This window comes from Balaenoptera borealis (genome assembly GCF_965194805.1).
Source record: "Balaenoptera borealis genome assembly, contig: HAP1_SCAFFOLD_550, whole genome shotgun sequence".
NCBI classification, from domain to species: Eukaryota; Metazoa; Chordata; class Mammalia; order Artiodactyla; family Balaenopteridae; genus Balaenoptera; species Balaenoptera borealis.
This window is the reverse complement of record NW_028123647.1, coordinates 237,319-257,527: the sequence shown is the minus strand read 5'-3', so window position 1 is coordinate 257,527 and position 20,209 is coordinate 237,319. Positions and strand designations below refer to the sequence as shown.

The 20,209-nt window shown below is 46.9% G+C and overlaps 1 protein-coding gene across 1 annotated transcript; it reads right to left on the bottom strand.

The window, feature by feature from the left end:
• Window positions 1-707: 707 nt before the first annotated feature.
• Window positions 708-3,018, bottom strand: LOC309621518 (nuclear RNA export factor 3-like). The gene is made up of 5 exons (XM_082408959.1): window positions 2,230-3,018; window positions 2,065-2,123; window positions 1,841-1,956; window positions 1,703-1,745; window positions 708-1,132 (listed from the first exon to the last, which is right to left on the bottom strand). The coding sequence occupies exons 2-5, from the start codon at window positions 2,084-2,086 to the stop codon at window positions 1,056-1,058; spliced, it is 258 nt and encodes an 85-aa protein (XP_082265085.1). The 5' UTR covers window positions 2,087-2,123; window positions 2,230-3,018; the 3' UTR covers window positions 708-1,055.
• Window positions 3,019-20,209: the final 17,191 nt, after the last annotated feature.

Below are 20,209 nucleotides of genomic sequence, written 5' to 3'. Positions count from 1 at the left end.
AAGAAGCGAAAAGGTAAATGCCTATCAATAATAGCTTATGGCTTCCTGGAATTCAATTGTTTAATATATTGATCTTAGAAAGAATAATGTAGCTTCACATATACTGAGAGGAAATGCTGGTACTAATAATAAACAAAAGAAGTTTCAAAACAATATATAAGATAGGAAACCTGTATTTTATAATACATGGAAAGGTATTAGTATGAAATTAGGGAATGTCTCACAACTAAACGTTTGTAAGAAAAAAATAGATGTAAAATAATTACCTTCAAGTTCCCATTAATCACCCCTCTACTCCTCCCAGCTCCCTCCTATGCCCACGCAAACCCAGCACTCACTTCTGATTCCACTAGAGGTTCACCTCAGGTGGGGTGGAGGACGACTGCATGATGTCCTGCTGCCCCTGGGAGAGGGTGTGCATGGAGCTGGAGGTGGGCGTAGGCACTGGGATGGAGAACACACTCTGGGTCTCACTGGGGCTGGCGTCCCTCACAAACAGCTCGTCATTCACGATGCGCAGATTGAAGGAAAAGTGGGCCCTCAGACAACTGCTGGATGGACATCCACACCCCCAATATTGACTCTGCTCCCACTGGCACTCAGCAGCCAGGTTCCTCCCACGCCCCTCCTGTGTCTGTCTCCCGGGTTCCTTGACTGGTCCCTCTGGCCCTCCCCACAGAGCCCACCTTTGGAGAGACTGTCCACCACCCTCACTCGATTTATAGGTTTATCCCCAACCCATGGGCAATTTTGCATTTACCCTTTACCACAGCCCAAGGGGTGGACGCTCTGATCCCCATTCTCGGAAGAAGACACTGAGTCACAGAGAGGTCATGTGACTTGACCAAGGTCACACAGCGAGTGAGTGTTGGGTCAAGGAGAGAACGCATAGGCCGATTCCAGAGCCCATGCTCTTCTTAACCACTAGGCTAGACTGCTCCTGAGATCTCCCTGCTGGCTTTCCACAATAACGAGTAAACCTAAGGTCTGTGCCACCACATTCCCAAGCCCCTGAGCCCAGGCGGGGATGGGCATTCCCGCCCACAACAGGGCTCTCACCTGGAGTAGCTGGCAGGGGTAGCGATGAAGGTCCGGGTGAAGGCACGCACACAGCCCTGAGAACTTCCTTCCACTTCAACAGCAAACAAACAACAGTACCCCTTAGAGCCGCACGTGCTGTACACGCTCAACCGGCGGTCCCCAGTCAGGCTGTGACTGGACACTCATGCTGAGAGGGCATTTGTTCACGGGGGCCAGGGTGTCGGGAATCGGGTGGGCAACTATAGGAGCAGTCTGCGCCCAGTGACAGGGCCCCTGACAACCACTACACAGGTTCACGGGATGCGTTTTTCACAGCCGCCCAAGAGGTGGATACTACTACCCCATTTTGCAAATGAGGAAACTGAGAGGTTAAGTAAAGGCCCAAGTTCTCAGAGTGAGTATCTGGGATGAGAGCCACCAAACTCCGCAGCCTGTGTCCCCAACGCCCAGGGTGTGCAGGGCAGACAGGCATGGACACAGCTCAGACCTGGTTTGTCTGTGGGAAGCATGAGGGCTGGAGAACACAGTGGGGAAGGGGAGGGGAGGGGAGGGGAGGGGAAGGGAAGGGAAGGGGTCAGGGAAGCTGGGTGGTTCTGGGAGTGAGCCTGGCCAGGGGGAGGCAGCAGTGGGGCATCTGGGGTGGGGATCTACACACACTCACCTTCCTTGAACACCCCGCTGACGGAGAAGCAGAGCATCGTTTCCTGAAAGGGAAGAGCCCAGGCGCCCAGTCACCACCTGCACCTCCTACCCACCTGCGGCTTCCTGGGCCCGCCCGAGGGAGGAAGCAGGCGCTCACCGTCTGGAACCACGTGTCCACCACGAAGGAGCTTAAGTCATGCTGAGTCTTGGGCAACACACAGAGGGTGTGCACAATGACATGATTTGTGTGCTTCAGCAGCTGGACCCGCAGGTCTGTGAGGGGAGGGGAAGCGAGCGACGGTCTGGGGCTGCCACGGCCTGGGCCCTATGATTGACCCCTTCACCGCCCTTTCCCACCCAGTCTTCCCATCACCCACTCACGGGGGTCCGTGAGCTTCTTCATATTCCGGCTGTCCTTGAAGTACTCGCACAAGCTGCTTCTAGGAGACAAAGAGCAACAGTGGGTGGTGGGTGTCTGCAGGAGCTGGCCTGTGTCTCCTGGGGAGCCACACGGCCCAGGAGCAGAGCCTGTGCTGTGATACTCACGGGGCTGGGTCCTCGGGGTGGAAGGGAATGGTCAGGGAGAAGCAGGCCTCCTCGTGATAAGCACCCACGAGACCCTGTCGGTCTCCACAGTCATGGATCAAGTAGAACCTGAGCGGGAGCAATGAGGACAGTCTATCTCTGTGGTCTGGACCTCAAATGAGACTTGGAAACTCCCCTGAGCAGACCTGTGCTTAGGTGGCCTCACCTGTCCTCGCCTTTCCACCCTTGCTCAGCTTCCCAGAGGTACTTACTGCTGCAGGAATTGCAGGACTTGTCTCTTCAGCTCATCAGATCCAAAGTAGCTGCCCTGGAATCAAATGGCATTTGAGACTATGCAGTGGATAAAGCCTCCCTGCAACACCCCAAATGTTGTTTGATCCTCTTCCTCACCTTGCAGGGCTTTAATACGCAGGGAGTGTCAACATCAACGGTAACTGGTGACGGTAACTCCTGGCCATCCTGGAGAAGGGAAGAGGAAGTCAGGAGTGGAGACCAGGGGAGTTGCCCTGGATGATCCGGGAAAAGGATGGGCCCAGGAGGGTGAGGGTCAGAGATCAGGTGTGAAAGGGCCCTGGAAATTCCATGGGAAAGCTTACACTGGATGTCTTCATCATGAGGTCCTGGAAGTCTCTAGTGTTATATTCAACTTGTGTGTGTGCGTGTGTGTATTTATGGGTATTTTTCCAGCAAGTCTATCCATGTCATTTTCAGGAGTCCATGCCCCCCAAAATGGTTAAGGTTCTGATGCTAATATGTGATCTAGGCAAGACCCAAAGGGCTTGAGGGCAGGTGCAGAGGCCACCGACATTCGTAAGAGACAATGATCTACGTAGGCACTTACCAGGCATAACAACTTCGGGAAACATTCTCTGATGGCCCTGTCCAAAACCAAAAATAGAGAAGAGGTGGTTGATAGTTCAAGGTTGCAATGCTTCCTTTGAGTTAAAACAGTAATACCATAAACAGAGATCAGTGTGTTCTGGCCCATCCAGCAGCGCCCTTTGCCCACCTCTGCTTCTGATTTTAAGGGTTTTCGGTCCACTTCCCTGTTGAGCACTGAGCATCTGTCATCTTACTGTCTGAAAGGCACTGTCTCCTCATCTCTCTCAATACCTTCACTTTAACATTCCTTCCCTCCCTCCCTTCCTCTCCTTCACCTGGGTAGCTCCCACCCAGACTACTCGCACTCTCTTCTCCAGTGCCACAGGGAGCAGCATTTCAAACCCATACTGCAGGGCTTCCTTCTCCTCCCTTCCTTCCTCCAGGGCCCCACTGAAGGCTGTGGGGAGAAGAGGGAATGGGGTGGGAGCCCGGGGCTCTGCTACCTCACTGGGGGTCCAGCACTCTGGCAAGACCCGGACACCCCCCAGGGATGGCCCAGGATGCTGGGCCAGGGAGGTGAGTGAGGTGGGGCTCAGGGAGGGAGATGGAGGGGATGAAGGCAGAAAGGGAGTGAAGGTAGGAGGGGAGAGATGAGAGAGACATAGGGGCACAGAGACAAGGGAGAGAGAGAAAACAAAGGGAAGGGAAAGAAGCTCTCCCGTGGTCGGGGTCAGGGAAGAAGAGAGAAGAAAGGGGAAACGGCGCCCCTGTTGCGGCTCTTCACCTGCCCCAGAATCGCCCAGACACACCAGGTAGGAATGGAAAATATGCACATGTTGGGCTGGGGCCCCACTGGATGCTGGTTGAAACTTTGTCACCTGTGTGAGTTCAGCCAGACTTGGGCATGGGAAACAGGGCCGCCATGGGGGCACATCTCCCCCAGAATGAGGAAAGGGTCAGGTCCCAGCTCAGTATGGGGCTGAGGATCCGTGGCCCAGTCTTATGATCACCGTCTTCTCTCCTGATGACCCCTGCACCTGTCTGAGTTCGTTCTTTATCTGAGGAATCGTACCTGTCTCAGGCTGCCCAGGGCTCCTGTGAAGGACCAGATGGGATGATGTGACGTGTGCAGGGAGGGATGGGAAGTGCCCCTGAGAGCCCTGTCCTTCTGTCTCCTCTACCACCTCTGCCCTCTGCCTTCCACTCCTGCCTCAGGAAGCCCTCTGATCACTGGCGGGGGCCCACGTCTGGCCCCTTGACTCAAGGAGCCCTGCTTTTTCCCAAGGAGGCTCCAGCTCCTGGCATTGGGCCAGCAGAATGGATGTCATGACAGCAGCCACCCACGGCCTCAGCCCTCAGCATGGCGCACGAAAGCCCCCATGTCAACCTGGGAGACGAGGGGGGTCCCCTTTGGAGGAAGGGAAAGAGGGCCCCTCTCAGAACAGGGGAGGCAAACGCCATCTCAGCACGAAGAAGGAAGGCTTCTCTCAGCAAGAGGGCCTGGACTGGAGGACCCTTCTCAGTCCAGGGCGCCAGCATCTGGATCAAGGCTGGTCGCTCCTGGTCCTGGTGAGGAGGAGAAGCCCTGCTTCCTGCGGCACACTCTTGGGAGGCCTTGGCGGAATATAGCTGGGCGCAGAGAGCTGGAAACAGACCCCAGAGCCCCTGCAGAGGTGAGCAGGTCAGGGGAAGGAAACTCCTCACCGGTGATAGGCACAGAGAGAGCAGAAGGTGGGGCCTGTGATCCTCCCAGAAGACCAGGGCTGCCACCTTTGGCAAAGGGGCACTGTCACAGATAGTCTAGGCTCCCACGGGTGAAGGTCACCAGGAAGGGTGACAGGGTGTTCACACTGACCTTACATAGGTGGACTGGTCTGGGAAGGTGCCACACAATGGGTTCCCTTGCAGCCACAGCTCTTCAAGCTTCAGCCCTTGCATCTTGCTCAACTCCCACACAGAATTCAGCTGAGAAATATGGGGCGGAAGTGGGAAAAGGAATCCCAGGGAAAGAGGGACATCCGGCTCTCTGCACCCCCAGCCCCCTCCCTCCCCCACAGGTACCTTCACCTGCCTCCTGTCATCACTCTGATGGCCACTAACACGCCCCCCCCACTCTCAACCCAACTTTGACCTGGCTCCCTCTTCTCACCTCATTTTTGGAGAGGTTCAGGATCTTGACCGTGGGGGCCATCTGTATAATGTCAGACAGGCCATCCAACTGGTACAGTTTGTTGCTGCTCAAGTTCAAGGACAACAGCTTTGGGGCAAGAAGAGGTAGAGTGAAGGTTACTATCTAGGACCTTGGAGACAAATCTGCCCTCCACCCCATCTCTTCCACCCCCTACCCTAATACCAGCACTGGGCCTACAGCCTCACCTCAGGGAAATTCTTTTTGATGATCTGCAGGGTGGCAGCCATGCAGTTTCTTCGATTCAGAATTATATCAATATCATGGCCCACCAAGTCTTCAGGAAGGAGAGGGGAGGGAATCAGATGGCTGAGTGGGGTCTGGGGCCAGCACCAGCCCCTCCCCACGTTACCATCCCTAAGTCTCCCTCCAGGAAGACCCCTCTGCCCTCACCCACCCTAGAATTACTGCTGTCAGCCGTACCTGGGTCATCGCGGAGCCTCCGGAGGTCAAGAGCTTGCTGGGAGACATCAAATCGTTTGCTCAAGGTCAGCTGCGGAGTGAGAGATGGAGAGAGCCGCTCTGAGGCTGTGGTGGTGGCAAGGAAATCAGGGGCGAGGGGGAAGGTGGGCTGGAGGAAGGAGAGGTGGGTCTGAGCGCTGGCACACAAAATGCCTTGAGTCTGCATTACTTTTAGCTGCTCCATTTCTTCTGGCTTCAACTTATCCCGCACAGAGTAGGGAGCAGCGGAGGGCCTGACAAACACAGATATCTGCAGGAAGAAGAGGTGGGGTAAGCACCAGGAACTCTAGTTCCAAAGAAGAGAACCAGCCCCTGGCCTGTACTCCTTCCTCAGGATGAGGTACAGGTAATGCCCGCAACACACACCTTTCGGCTCTCCTCGTCACAAATCTTGTTGCTGACATCCATTAATGCAGAGGCAGTGCTAGCTTCTTGGACAAAGAACTGAGCCCCATTGTGCATAAAGTGGAACTACAGGGATTGAATGCAACAGCAATAGTATCAGAAGCCAACAGACCCTGCTGAACCAGGTCTCTCTCTCTCCCCCTTCCCTGTGCCCACGCGTCTGGCTTCGGCATCCTCTCTTACGTCCACTGGAGTGAAGGGGACACTGCAATGGCTCTGGATTGAGTTCATTAGCCATGTCCTGTCATACTTTATCCTGGAAGGAATCTAAGGATGAAAAGAAGGGATGGGAGAGAGGACAGACAACAGGGAATTTAGGCTGGAGGACGAACCTTTTCCTGTTCTTTTCCGGCCTTCTACTGAGCTTGACAGGGTTTCTAAAGAAGGGACCACTGGCATGATTTCTTATGGGTGTGTGTAATATGGATTTCCTAAATACTCTTTCTCTCCAGTCAAACTCTCTTCCAAATAATCAAGGTGTCAGAGATGATCTTCCTTTTATAAATTTCCAGGAGATCCTACCCAGTGCAGACACTGCTTGCCCCTCAGACAAGGTCTCCAGAGGCTCGACCCTCCATCTCCCACACTCAGCTTGCCAAACTGAGACCTCCAATGTGGAGTTGCTCCATATCCTTGGCAGTAGTTTCCATCTTTGCTCTGAGACAGGCTCCTCCGTTCTCCTCACAGTCAGCCTGTTCCCTTTACACTGCTTCTCTGAATCTGCCCTTAGATGAACAAGATTGTTAACTCCTGGTCATAAAAAGGACAGCTTACAAGCTGTCCCCAGTGAAATAAACCAGCGTCTCTACATGAGACCAACACAACTCCCCCTGACTTTTCTCTCTTGCACATTCCATACATTTTTCAGGATACTCACGGTGACCCTGAACCAGCTCCCTGGGGTTCCATCTTGTGTGTTCTCCTGCATTTCTCTCTCCAGAGGTTTTCTGTTTCCCCACACAGTCATATGCATGTGGCCTTCACTGTGCCATCTCACACTCCTCTCGTTGCCTCGGATGGTACAGGGAGAGCTGCAGGGGGGATGTGGAGAGAAGGAGGGTGAGTGGCCATACGTGCTAAGAAAGTCTTCTGTACACCCTCGTCTCTTTGACACCAGCACTACAATTAGGATTGCTCAACCATTATTTCACTTCTAGCATGCTTCAGTTTTGCAGTGACAGAAGAAAAACAAGTCCACGGAGAGTGAGAGAGGTGCATAGTCCCAGGGGCTGCTGTGTACAAACCCTGCTGCCTGGTCACTTACTGTCTTACTTCGGGGTCCTCCTGGACATCCCTCTTCACCACGTTTCCATCATCCTCCTGCAGGTGTGAGGGCTGAGGCTCACCCCCACCGTGTTCATAATGAGGGCTCCTCTTGCCAGAATTACCTGGGAAAGAACTACAACCTTTCTTTCTTCCTTGAGGTGGTCTACCACCATCACTGTATTCTGAAAAGAGGAACAAAAATACAGGTTTGAAGACACATCTGTGGTGCACTTACCACATACCATGTCTTAGGCTAACAGGATGGTAGGGCAGGCACAGTGCCAACCTGGCCTAAGGGACCAATCCCACAAACCTCAGAAAGGACACTCTTCTGCCTGTGCAGAGAGGACAGCCTTATCCGACAGATGGCACTATCAGGGGAAGAATCGAGGAGGAGCAGGATGAGGAAGAGGAGGACAAGGAGGAGAAAGAGGGAGGAGAAGGAGGAGGGAGGAGAGGACAACTGCGTTGAAACTTTTAACACAGTGGAGCAGGACTGATAAGGAACCGAGGTGTATGCGTCCATGGGTTAGACTGGACACCAGTCATATATGTACCAGGAAGGCACCCGAATCTTGCCTTCTCTCAGGACCTTCCAACAACCACACCAATACCTCTCTCGTGCTTCCCAAATCCAATCAGCCACCACACCGATTCCACTAACAACCAGCAAGCTAGCTGGACTTCCTTTGCCGGTGCACTAGGAGCTTTAATGTCAGGTGGCACTGATGTCACAGCCTCCTGAACTGTCTCCCTCCCTCCAGCCTTGCCCTGAACAATACTCTGTTTGAAAGAGCCAGGGTGAGCACTCTTTTGGGCCAGCCTGAAATGCCTTTCAGCTCAGCAGGCAACTCTTCCTCACTTCAGCTCTTCTATAACAAGGGTGTGAATGATAACCTGGAATGATGTGTCAGCCACCATTTCCAAGTGTTTAGGGATTCTTCTTTTTGCTTTCTATTACTGGTTTCTAATTTGATTCCATCGTGGCCAGGGAACACACTCTGGGACATTTCAATTCTTCTTTTTTTTTTTTTTAATAATTTAATTTCTTTATTTATGTCTGCGTTGCGTCTTCGTTGCTGCACACGGGCTTTCTCTACTTGCGGCTAGAGGGGGCTACTCTTCGCTGTGGTGCACGGGCTTCTCGTCGCGGCGGCTTCTCTTGTTGTGGAGTTTGGGCTCTAGGCACGTGGGCTTCAGTAGTTGTGGCACGCGGGCTCAGTAGTTGTGGCTCGAGGGCTCTAGTGCGCAGGCTCAGTAGTTGAGGCACACGGGCTTAGCTGCTCCGCGGCATGTGGGATCTTCCTGACCAGGGCTCGAACCTGTGTCCCCTGCACTGACAGGCGGATTCTTAACCACTGCACCACCAGGGAAGTCCCTCAGTTCTTTTTGAATTTACTGAGGCTTGTCTGATGGTCGAGGAGATGGTCTAACTTGGTGAATGTTACAGAGACCCTCGGGGAAAAACCTGTACTCTGCTGTTGGTGGGCGGACTGTTCTATTTATGTCATGAAGATCTCGTTAGTTTCCTGTGTTATTCAGGTCTCCTATATCCTTGCTGATTTTCTCTCTGGTAATTCTGTCACTTGCTAAGAGGGAGGTGGGTGTGGAAGGCCCCCACTATAATTATAGATCTGGCTCTTTCTCCTTTCAGCTCCACCAGGTTTTGATTCATGTACTTTGAGGCTCTGTTGTTTGTGTTCATACACATTTAGGATCTTTATGTCTCCCTGGTGTCCTGATCCTTTCATCATTCTGTAAGGCCTCTCTTTGGCTCTTGTTCATTTTCTTTGCTCTGACATCTACTGTATTGGATACTGAAGCCACAGGCACGCTTAGAAAGTGTCCTGGTTATACCTCACCTTTTATTCACTCCTAGGAGTTGTGTTGTTGTTCACCCCTCCGCCCACAAATTCTCCCCTCCAACATATCTAATTCACCATGGGAAAAGATTTGGAAGTTTTTCGGCACCTGCAGAAATAAGATCGTGTCAATTCTCTTCCCCATAGGTGGATTCACTAAGGGTATTTTATTTTTAACACATTCCACTGAAACAGGGAACCAGCAGATAATCATACCAGTGGCTTGTGGGGAGGGAGGATTATGGTAATTACACTGTTAGAAACCAGCTTCCTTTGGGTTGTAATACTTAAGGCTCTCCAGGTTTGTGGGCTGTGCCTTTTGTACATTAACTATTCCATGTTGTCTCAGGGCACGCTTACGAGTAAAGATCCGTCCAGGGCTGATCACTCCACGATGGAGTGATTACGACCAGGCCTCAGATGAACTCCTCTGAGGAGCCGTTGCTTTCCCTGTGTGGCCCGCTGTCAGGGCAGTCCTACTACTCACAACCTTGGGACTTTCCCTGTGTGGCACTGGAAGTGAAAGTAAACACAGATAGGGCATTGGACCCACAAATGCCACTTGCTCGGCCCCCAAACCTCGGAGGGGGCCTGGCGTGCTCTCTTTCTCCCACACTCCACATCCAACTGGTCAGGAAATTCTCTCGGCCCCTCTCTCAAAGTATGTCCAGAAGCCAGCCACTTCTCACCACCTCCATTACCACCACCCTGGCCAAGATACCAACATCTATCTCCTGGACTGTACTGCTTTCCAGCTGGCCCCTCTGCTTTCATCCTGGCTCCCTTACCTGTCTGCTTTCAACCCAGCAGCAGAGCGCAAGTCAAATCATTTCACTCCTCTGCTCAACACCACATAACAATGGTTTGAAGCCCACCAACGTGTTCAAAAGCCAGGAGTTCATAATGATACTCATCAACAATAGCAACAACAAAGAGGAACCTTATTGGTGACCTTTGGAGAATGCCAGGCAACCAACTCGTTTTCAGGAAAATCCAGCAATGAAAGGGAAAAATTGACATTTTAAAGGGAGCAGTAAGGGCATGTGGTCTATGTATGGTGTATAGGAAGAGTCAGAGTCATTTGCAAGAACCCACATTCCTTCAGAAATAACGTTGCCAAGGGGAAAGCGTAGAAGGGGGCCAGCTAACAGCTACCGCAGTCCCCTGGCTGACCAACTATGTCGGGTGCCTAAACAGGGCTAGAGACCTCCCTCATCAAGGTGATTCAGACACAAGCAATCTCAGACATTGCCTTGTCAAGTACTTGATAGAATAATCCAGTGAAGCCATGTGGTCCTGGGATTTACTTTGCTGGGAGATATTTGAGAACTGATTAAATCTCCTTCCTCATTAATCGATCTGTTCATATTATGTATTTCTTTACGATTCAGTCTTGCTAGATTGTCTGTTTGGGGGACTTTATCCATTTCTTCTAGGTTTTCCAATTTATTGGCATACAATTATTCACAGTATTCGCTAATAATCCTTTTAATTTCTGTAGTATCAGTTGTAATGTCCCTCTTTCATTTCTGATTTTAATTATTTGAGTGTCTTCTATTTTTTTTTTCTTAGTGAGTCTAACTAAGGGTTTGTCAATTTTGTGTAGCTTTAACAAAAAGCCAACTCTTAGTTTCATTTACTTTTCTTCTATTGTTGTTGTATTTCTTCTCTATTTCATTTATCTCTGCTCTTATATATCTCCTTCCTTCTGCTAGTTTTGGCTTTAGTTTATTCTTCTGTTTCTAATTTCTTGAGGTGTAAAGTTACGTTGTTGATTTGAGATCTTTTGTCTTTTCAATGTACACATTTAAAGCTATAAACTTCCTTCTTAGCACACCTTTGCTGCATCCCATAAGTTTTGGTATGATGGACTTTCATTTTAATTTGTCTCAAAGCAGTTTCTAATTTCCTTTGTGACTTCTTCTTTGACCCATTCATTCTTTATGCGTGTGTATGGAGATTCCAAAAAAAATGAAAAATACAACTCCCATATGACCCAACAATCCCACTTCTGGGTATATATCCAAAAGAACTGAAAGTAGAATCTTGAGGAGGTACTTGCTCATCTATGTTCATAGCAGCACTATTCACAACAGCCAAGAAGTAGAAACAATTAAAATGCCCATCAATGGATAAATGGATGAACAAATTGTGGTATGTATATATATATATACAGTGGAATATTATTCAGCCTTTTAAAGGAAGGAAATTCTGTCATATGCTACAGCATGGATGAACCTTGAGAACATTACGCTAAATGAAATAAGCCAGTCACGAGAAGACAAATACTGTATGATTCCACTTGCATAAGCTTTCTAGGGACTTCCCTGGTGTTCCCGTGGGTAAGACTCCATGCTCCCATTGCAGGGCGCCCATGTTCAATCCCTGGTCGCGGAACTAGATCCTGCAAGCATGCTGCAACTGAGAGTCCGCATGCCACAGCTAAGAAGCCTGCATGCCACAACTGAGTCCACATGCTGCAACTAAGAAGTCTGCATGCCGAAACTAGAGATCCCGCATGCTGCAACAAACAGCCGGCACAGCCAAAATAATAAATAAATAAATAATTTTTTTTTAAAAGTTGGGAAAACTATAGTAAACAGAGTCCATGGGTTTAAAAAGAAAAGGTATCTAAAGTAGTCAGATTCATAGAAGCAGACAGTAGAATGGGGTTACCAGGGACTGGGGGGAAGGGACAAAGGGGAATTGCTGTTTAATGTGTAGAGTTTCAGAATTGAAAGACGAAAAAGTTCTGAAGGTTGGTTTCACAACAATGTGAATCAACTTAACAGTACTGAACTGTACACTTAAAAATGGTTATGATGGTAAATTTTATGTTACGCATTTTTACCATAATTTTTAAACCTGTACATTAGAGTGTGATTACTCAAAAGGAAATATTAAGAAAAGTTTTTGTTTGGATATGTAAATACAAACGTAAAGAAGTCAACATAAAGAACACGTGAGAATGTCAACTGTGCTTATGAGTAGGTGTTTGGAATGCACAAGAGGTGTACTTTCATGTCCCTGCTCTACTTGTATAAAAGGCTGGGTCAGGGTTTTGCCACGGGCTTGGGGGGAAGCACTATTGCTACTGACTCATTACCTAGCGTAATAGAAACAATTACTGATAATCAGATCCACCTGTCTTCTCTCTGATTATTAAGCTACATCACTTTGGACAATTCACCCGACTTCTCCTGATCTCAAATTACTTACATGTAAAAATCAGGGATTAGAGCTAACCACCACCTCAATCAAGATATAAAGCATATACCACACTCCAAATGGTTCCCAGTTAATCATTCCATCTCCCAGCTCCATATAAACCTTGATCTGCTCACAGTCCCTATATATTCGTTTTGCCTGCTGCAGAATTTCTTGTAAACGGAATCATACATACTGCACACCTTTGTGTCTGGCTTTTTAAAGTCAGCATCATGTTTTTGAAATCCGTTTATGTTCCTGCCATTTTTATTGCTGAGCAATATCCCACAGCATGGGTTGTAGTTCTCCACCTCGTTTACACAGTAGAGCCCCTTGGGGAGTTTGAGAATGCCACCAGCTCCAAGCTATATCCACAATAATTAAAGCAGAATTGGGTTGAGACCCAGGCACCCACATTTTCTAAATTCTCCACGTGACTGCAGTGTGCTACCACAGTTGAAAGCTACTGTATTAAAGTATCAGCTTTTGGTTTACGCTTGCCAGAGACCCTAGGAATGGATGCCACCTCATTTTGCTGGCTTTCCACTCTGCTGTTTTAGGGACCTAGTGATTCCATTAGCTTAAATTAGAGATTGGCAGACTACAGCCCATGGGCCAAACCTGGCCTGTGGCCTGTTTTTCTAGGGCCTGCAAGCTAAGAATGGTTGTTACATATTTAAATGGTTACAAAAATAATATTTCTTGACACGTGAAAATTATTTGAAATCCACACGCCAATGTCCACATGCAAAGTTTTATTGGAACACAGCCATACTTGTCTCTGGAGCCTTCCGCTCTACAACAGCAGAGCTGAGTAGTTACGAAAGAGACAAACTGGCCCACAAAGCCTCAAATATTTGTCACCTGGCCCTTTCCAGGGAGTTTGCTGAGCTCTGGCTTAGAGCAAGTGTCCTTAAAGCAAATGCACAGTAACTGTGGTAAATGGCTGACGGTCCCTTTGGCTAAGCCTGGGAAGAAGATTTACTGCAGTAACTTGCGACTTCACCATAGGGTCCTTCCTCAGTAGTCCACTCATTCATGGTGTTCTGGCTCAAGTGTGGGAATTGAGTAAGGGACTACCATTTGCCATCAAGATAGGTCAAGTCACCAGACCTAGAGCTTGATTTCTTTATTTTTATGTTCTTATATGTTATTACAAATATTTATTTATATTTTATTTATTTTTACACTGATCAAATGCAACTTTGGAGTATGTCAGATATTTCAAGATCCAAGGGATCTGTTGATCAATTAGCCACCTTCAGAGGTTGCTACAGGTCAAACCAATGTGACTACCCTTCCATCCTTGCTGTTTATTAGGTAAACAGCACTCACCTTGAGGCAGGAGATTAAGTGCTCCTACTGGGCCTGCAACACCAGAACCCCAACATCTCCACTCAAATGAGGGTGACCATGTCAATGGCAGAATCTCCCATCTCATCTGTGGCCTACACAAGTCAGCCACTTCAGAACACTTCACAGATGAAGATGCCCTCCACACTAATGTGTTTCTCAATGCTGTGGGGGAAAGGAGTGTCCTCTGGGTCCCAAACAGCAGCTGCCTGGTCCACCAACACATTGACTTCAAAGGCATTTCAATTCAAGTGACCACAGGTGGTAACTCTTGAAACCGAGTCCCCCTAAAACTGAGTTCCCTTGCCAGGTTGATGATTAACTTCTCTGTCCAAAACTTTATTCCCTCTCTTGTCCCACTCATGATCCCCTCAGGATTGAGGAGTATCAAAGAAAAGGGGGGACTGACACTGAACAGAACCCTTCAGGGCCCTCCTGGGTACAAAAGCCCCACTGTGTTCCCTGTTTCTTGTCTGTAGAAAAAGGCTTTGGCCTCCTAGGCCTTCCCTGAGTTCCAAAGAACAGACTCAAGCAGTTACTAATTAGGGAAGTGAGGAAATGCAGAAATAAAGGAAAAGCAGTCAAAGAAACGAAATTGAGTTATTTGTGGACAGGTGGATGGACATAGAGTCTGTCATACAGAGTGAAGTTAAGTCAGAAAGAGAAAAACAAATACCGTATGCTAACACATATATAGGGAATCTAAAAAGAAATGGTCATGAAGAACCTAGGGACAAGACGGGAATAAAGACACAGACCTACTAGAGAATGGACATGAGGATACGGGGAGGGGGAAGGGTAAGCTGGGACGAAGTGAGAGAGTGGCACGGACATATATACACTACCAAACATAAAACAGAGAGCTAGTGGGAAGCAGCTGAATAGCACAGGGAGATCAGCTCGGTGCCTGGTGACCACCAAGAGAGGTGGGATAGGGAGGGTGGGAGGGAGGGAAGGGGTGGGATAGGGAGGGTGGGAGGGAGGGAGACGCAAGAGGGAAGAGATATGGGGACATATGTATATGTATAACAGATTCACTTTGTTAGAAAGCAGAAACTAACACACCATTGTAAAGCAATTATACTCCAATAAAGATGTTAAAAAAAAAAAAAAAGAAAGAAAGGCAGTCAAGAAACAATAGTGCAGTGATAAAGCAGAGTCCTAGTTTCTCTGCAAGAGATAACAACTTGATACATATCTTTGAGCTGCTATGCAGAAACTAAGATCCCCTGCCCAGGTGGAGGACGGTGACTCCATGCTGACCACAAGCACACAGACCCCAGACTGGTTAGAACCAGAATGCTGATGATTAAGATCCCTGAAACAGCACCCTGTTTCTTCACCACCAACCAATCAGAGGAAAGTCATGCACCCTGCAGCCCTCACCCCAGATGTTGCCTTTAAAACCCTTCCCTGAAAGTCAGCAGGGAGTTAGAGTCTTCTGAACACAAGCAGCCAGTTCTCCTTGCTTGGCACCCAGAAAATAAACACTGTACTTTCCTTCACCAACAACCCAGTGTCAGTAGATTGGTTTTGCTGTGCAGCAGGTGACTGGACCCAAGTTCTGTCCAGTAACGCAACTGCAACTCTTTCACCATTGTGTGCCATGGAACACTAATGATTCATCCTCTATTACCAACTGGGTCCTTACTATCTTCAGATCCACCTAGACTGGATGACCTATCCCCGACCCCCACTTCCTTCAGGGCCCTTTGCTTGCAACCAATTTTGGTGTCAAGTACTCTATTAATCAAAGTTCCCACTTCCTTATGCCAGATATTCATTCTAGCTATTTTATAAAAATAAGACATCTTTAATAAAACACATCACACAGCTTACAAAAATTCTGTGAGGGCCAGAAAAGTGGGCTTGGATGCCGCACAGCCAGGGGAAGCCCCCTCACACCATGGGACTGGTATAGCTGAAACACCCCTGCTGCCTATGAGCTAACCAACATGTATGACAGAGACTGAATTCTAGGCACTCTGCTGTGGCTGCCCGTAAAAGCCAGAGACCTCTCCCATCATACAAAGCTGATCCTGCCTGTGGCTCCCACATTACTCAGTTCCACCTCCAAGTTTCACTGTGGTGCATAGGCTTGATACATAGAGATCTTCTTTGGGACCCTAGACAAAAGGGGGTCTAGGAAACATACACACACACACACACACACACACAGACACACACACACACACACACACACACACACACACACAGATACGAACGTAGGTCTCCATTCTTGTTTTTAGCTTTCCGGGTCTCTACAGTACAGGAAAACATGTAAGAGTGTTTATGAGTGTTGGAATATTTGCCAGCTGAGCCAACTTGAGGTATATTCCACAGGACCAATTTGTTTGCTCTCGTAAATGGTATACTCACAATGAAAATATTATTTTCTATTTCGTGCAATTATCTTGTGTATATTAGTCTTGCATCCAATAAACTGGTTAATCACTATTATTATAATTTTCCATAGATCCTCTTGAGTTTTATATGAAGACAATTATACTCACAGTTTTGTTCCCTTTCACTTTTACACATGTATTAATTAATGTATGTATGTATTTTGGCTTACTGCAATGCCTAGGAGACTCAGTTAAGATGTTGAACAGAAGTGATTATATGAATCATCTTTGCCTCTTCTGAGTTTGAATGGAATGCTTTTAATGTCTCACTATTACGTACGGTGTTTGTTGTAGTTTTTGTAAAGTACACATTATCATTTTAAAGAAATATCTTTCTATTCCCAGTTAGCTAAGAGTTATTTTTGTGGTTGTTTAATCTTGATTGGTTGTTGAATTTTATTGCATGCATTTTTTTTCTGGAATCTCTGTGATAATCATCCTTTTCTTGCTCCTTTACCTATTAATGTGTTGAACTACATTATGAATCTCCTAATGTTAAACCAACATTGCAAGTTTGGTATAAGCACAACTTTGCCCTGCTGTATTATCTGTTTTAGCCATTGCTGGATTAAGTTTGCCATTATCTTATTTCTATTTTTGGCATTTTTATAACTAATTAAGATTCACCAGTAATTTTGCCTTCTCATGCATGCTTTGTCAAGAATAAGCTTAATATTAATATTTTCTGTTTCCCCAATATAAATTTCTTTTTTCTAGAATTTACCCATTTAGTATTAATTTTCAAATTATCAGCATATCTTTTTCATAATATTATCTTTTAAATCTTTACTGTCAGTACAAGCAAGACACCTTCTTCGAAAGCGGCTTATCTGTGCCTTCTAATTTTCTTGACCCATACTGCCAAAGCTTTCCTTATTTTTTTATATTTTGAAAGCACTAACATCTAGCATTTTTACTCAACTCTTCCATATCTGTTATCGATTTCATTAACTTTGGCTCTTACTTTTATTATTTTTTTCTTGCCAATATGGAAATGCATGAGATGATTTGTATCAAGTATGTGACAAATCCACAGTCTTTTCATCTACCGTCATGTTTTCTTTTATAATTGCTATCCTCGAATAGCACGGATATCCAAATATCCAGTACATTTAATTACTTGGAAAAGACCTGTGGCTTACCAATGTGGGGGGTTTAATTAAATCCATTGTTGGAATATCAGATGATTAAGGGAGATGGAACTGCAGCATTGAAGCAAAGGAACTGCTATGATAAGTACATATGAACTTCATTGAAGAGGACAGCATACAATATAGAAAGGAGTAGGAACAGAAAGAGCACGGACTTTGAAATCATATATCCAGAATGTGCTCTGTCACTTACTGCGTATGTGATTTTAGGCGAGTATTTTACCTCTCTGAGCCTCAATTTCATCATGCGGTAGTGCTGTTTGCCATGGGTTTCCATTTGTCCCTGTTCCCGGGACCTGGAAGAGCTGTACTTCTTGACCTCCTTTGTTTGGGCAGGGCTGTGTATGTGACTGGTTCTGGCTAATGGGTTGTGAGCGACATGTGCTATTTCTGGGCCAGAACATATGGTTGTTGGTTTGAGACCTTGCAGGGTCCTCTTCTCCTCAGGCACAGGGACTGACAACTCTCTAGATGATGGCTGCTCTGTCAGTTTGGGTCTCCAAGTCATTCCAGCAAGAATGGCTCAGACCCCCATAGTCCACCATCCCGTGAGGGGCATGCACCTGCCATGGACATGTAGTCGAAGTGAGGAACAAGCCCCTGAGATACGGGGACTGTCTATTACCACAGCATAATCTAGCCTATCTTGATTCTTGTATCTTATCTGTAAATTAAAATAACATCCTCTCAGGATTTGTCTGCGGATTAAATGACAAAGCTGGTATGACAAGGTTGCCACAGTGCTTGACATATAACAGGAACTCAAAAAATGGCAGCTATAATTATTAAATAATAATAACAAACTAGTTTTGAAAAAGTGTGGAAAATTGGTATAAAATGAGAGCTATTTCATCCACTCATCCTTACGGGTAAGTTGTATCGTCTTTTCAAGAGTGGGGCATTTTATTTTATTTTGAAGGCTTCCTAATGACTAGCACTTATGCATTTATTTCTTGCCATCATGATATCAGAAACATAAATTGAGGTTATATGTAAAGAATGAAAAAGTGGAAAGATTAAGCAAAAGAGAGAATGACTAATGACATAAGATAAAATGAGTTAGCAATAAGTAGTTTCTTAATGAGAAGAACAGATTATAATTATTAGTAAGCATACATTGTTCTTAGTAAACAAAGGTACAAGGTATTAATGCGGTAGAAGAGATTTAGTTTGAACAGGCTTTCCCAAAATGTTTTCTGAGGAACACTAGTACTTCCAGTGGTCTGTGGAAAAATGTTCCATTCCCATATAGCTTGACGAAACTACCTACTACAGACTGAATGTTTATGTACCAACCTAGTCTCCAAGGTGACAGTATTTGCAGGTAGAGTCTTTGGTAGGTGATTAGGTCATGAGGGAGGTGCCGTCATGAATGGGATTAGTGCCTTTATAAAAGAGCACCTAGAGAGCTCCCTTGCCCTTTCTGCCATGTGAGGACACAGCGTGAAGACAGCCCTTTATGAACCAGGAGGCAGGCTCTCACCAGACACTGAACCTGCTGGTGCCTTGATTTTGGACTTCACAGACTCCAGAACCGTGAAAAATAAATTTTTGTAATTTATAAGCCACCCGGTCCATGGTGCTCTACTACAGCAGCCTGAACAAGCTAAGACACTACCCTTCTCTTTGAGATTCAAGTGGCATATTGTCTTAAAAATATGACAATATAGAAATCCTTTTTACCTTCATTTTTGTATGTCCCGTATTTCTTCAATGGATAAAACCATTTTTGTTGTTGCTGTCTCTCAGACATAGTGTCCTGTAGAACAAACCTGAAAGTGCTGAAATGAGAGGAAAGAAATGGCTATTATATAATAAAAAATATATATACCACCCCTTTAACCATCTCTCAAACAATATTTAAATCCCTCACAAATGTAAACACCATCTTTTTCTTGCTGCATTTTACTCATTAAGTACCATCTACGTGATTTTTATGAAATGTATCATCTATAATTTTACTTAACATGGTTTTCTTAAATAAATTCACTGGTTTTTTCCCACATGAAGGAAAGGGGAGAGCTTTCAAGGAATGTAACAAGGAATGGTTAGAAAATCAGGAGGAAAGTCAGAAGCCAGTGGTGTCTGGCTGGACTAATTTAAGCCGTTTAGAGAGTCCAAGGAGAAAAAGATTATGGCATCCCACCCCACACACACTTTGAAAAACTACTGATCAGCAAAGCAAATACACAAAACAAATTCTGAACCTTAACGTGCTGGCTGCTTTCACACTTTTACTGAAAAAATATCAAATTAAAAAAAGTCTCTCTCCTTGCCTCTCTCCACAGAACAAATTAAGAGACAGAAATTCCGATCAGATTTGAAATCATCGATACGAACTGGCATCTAGGAGTTCTCTGGTGTTCTTAATAACAAACGTGGTCAGAGGAGGGCAGAGGATGCCATCACATGGCAGGCAGTGAATAGGAATACGGAGGAGAGATTAGCAAGAGTAGGGCTCTAATGTGGGGGTTGGGAAGGAAGGGGGAAGGGAGGGGTCCACCCAGTTTCCCGAGCCTAGCTGCCGAGAGCAGCCCATGACCGCCTGCCGCCCGCTGTCCCGCCAATTCTGAGTAAACCTCCAGGACAGGCGGGCGCCCCTCCTACCCGACTACCGCCTACCGCCTACCGCCTACCGTGGCAGATTATGAAAGTCGGGGGAAAGGTTGGGATCGGAGCCAGAGCCTCATCAAAGCTCCCCCTCAGCCAGGACAAGTACCTTAATTCTAAAGGTCTTCACCTCTCGGTCTGACTCCTCAGAAGGCCAAGCCGAGCTGCCCACCGTTGGGCAGGCTCTCCACACGCGGAAAGGGCGCCCCCCTCGGTCGCGACCTTATGGCGTCACATGACTGCGGGACG

Excerpts from the sequence above, each read along its gene's own strand:
- LOC309621518 (XM_082408959.1), bottom strand. The coding sequence starts at position 2,086 with ATGAAGAAGCTCACGGACCCCC. Across the intron at positions 1,957-2,064 it reads GAAGAAGCTCACGGACCCCC|ACCTGCGGGTCCAGCTGCTG; the intron begins GTGAGTGGGTGA and ends CTCCCCTCACAG. Across the intron at positions 1,133-1,702 it reads CAGCGGGGTGTTCAAGGAAG|TGGAAGGAAGTTCTCAGGGC; the intron begins GTGAGTGTGTGT and ends TTGCTGTTGAAG.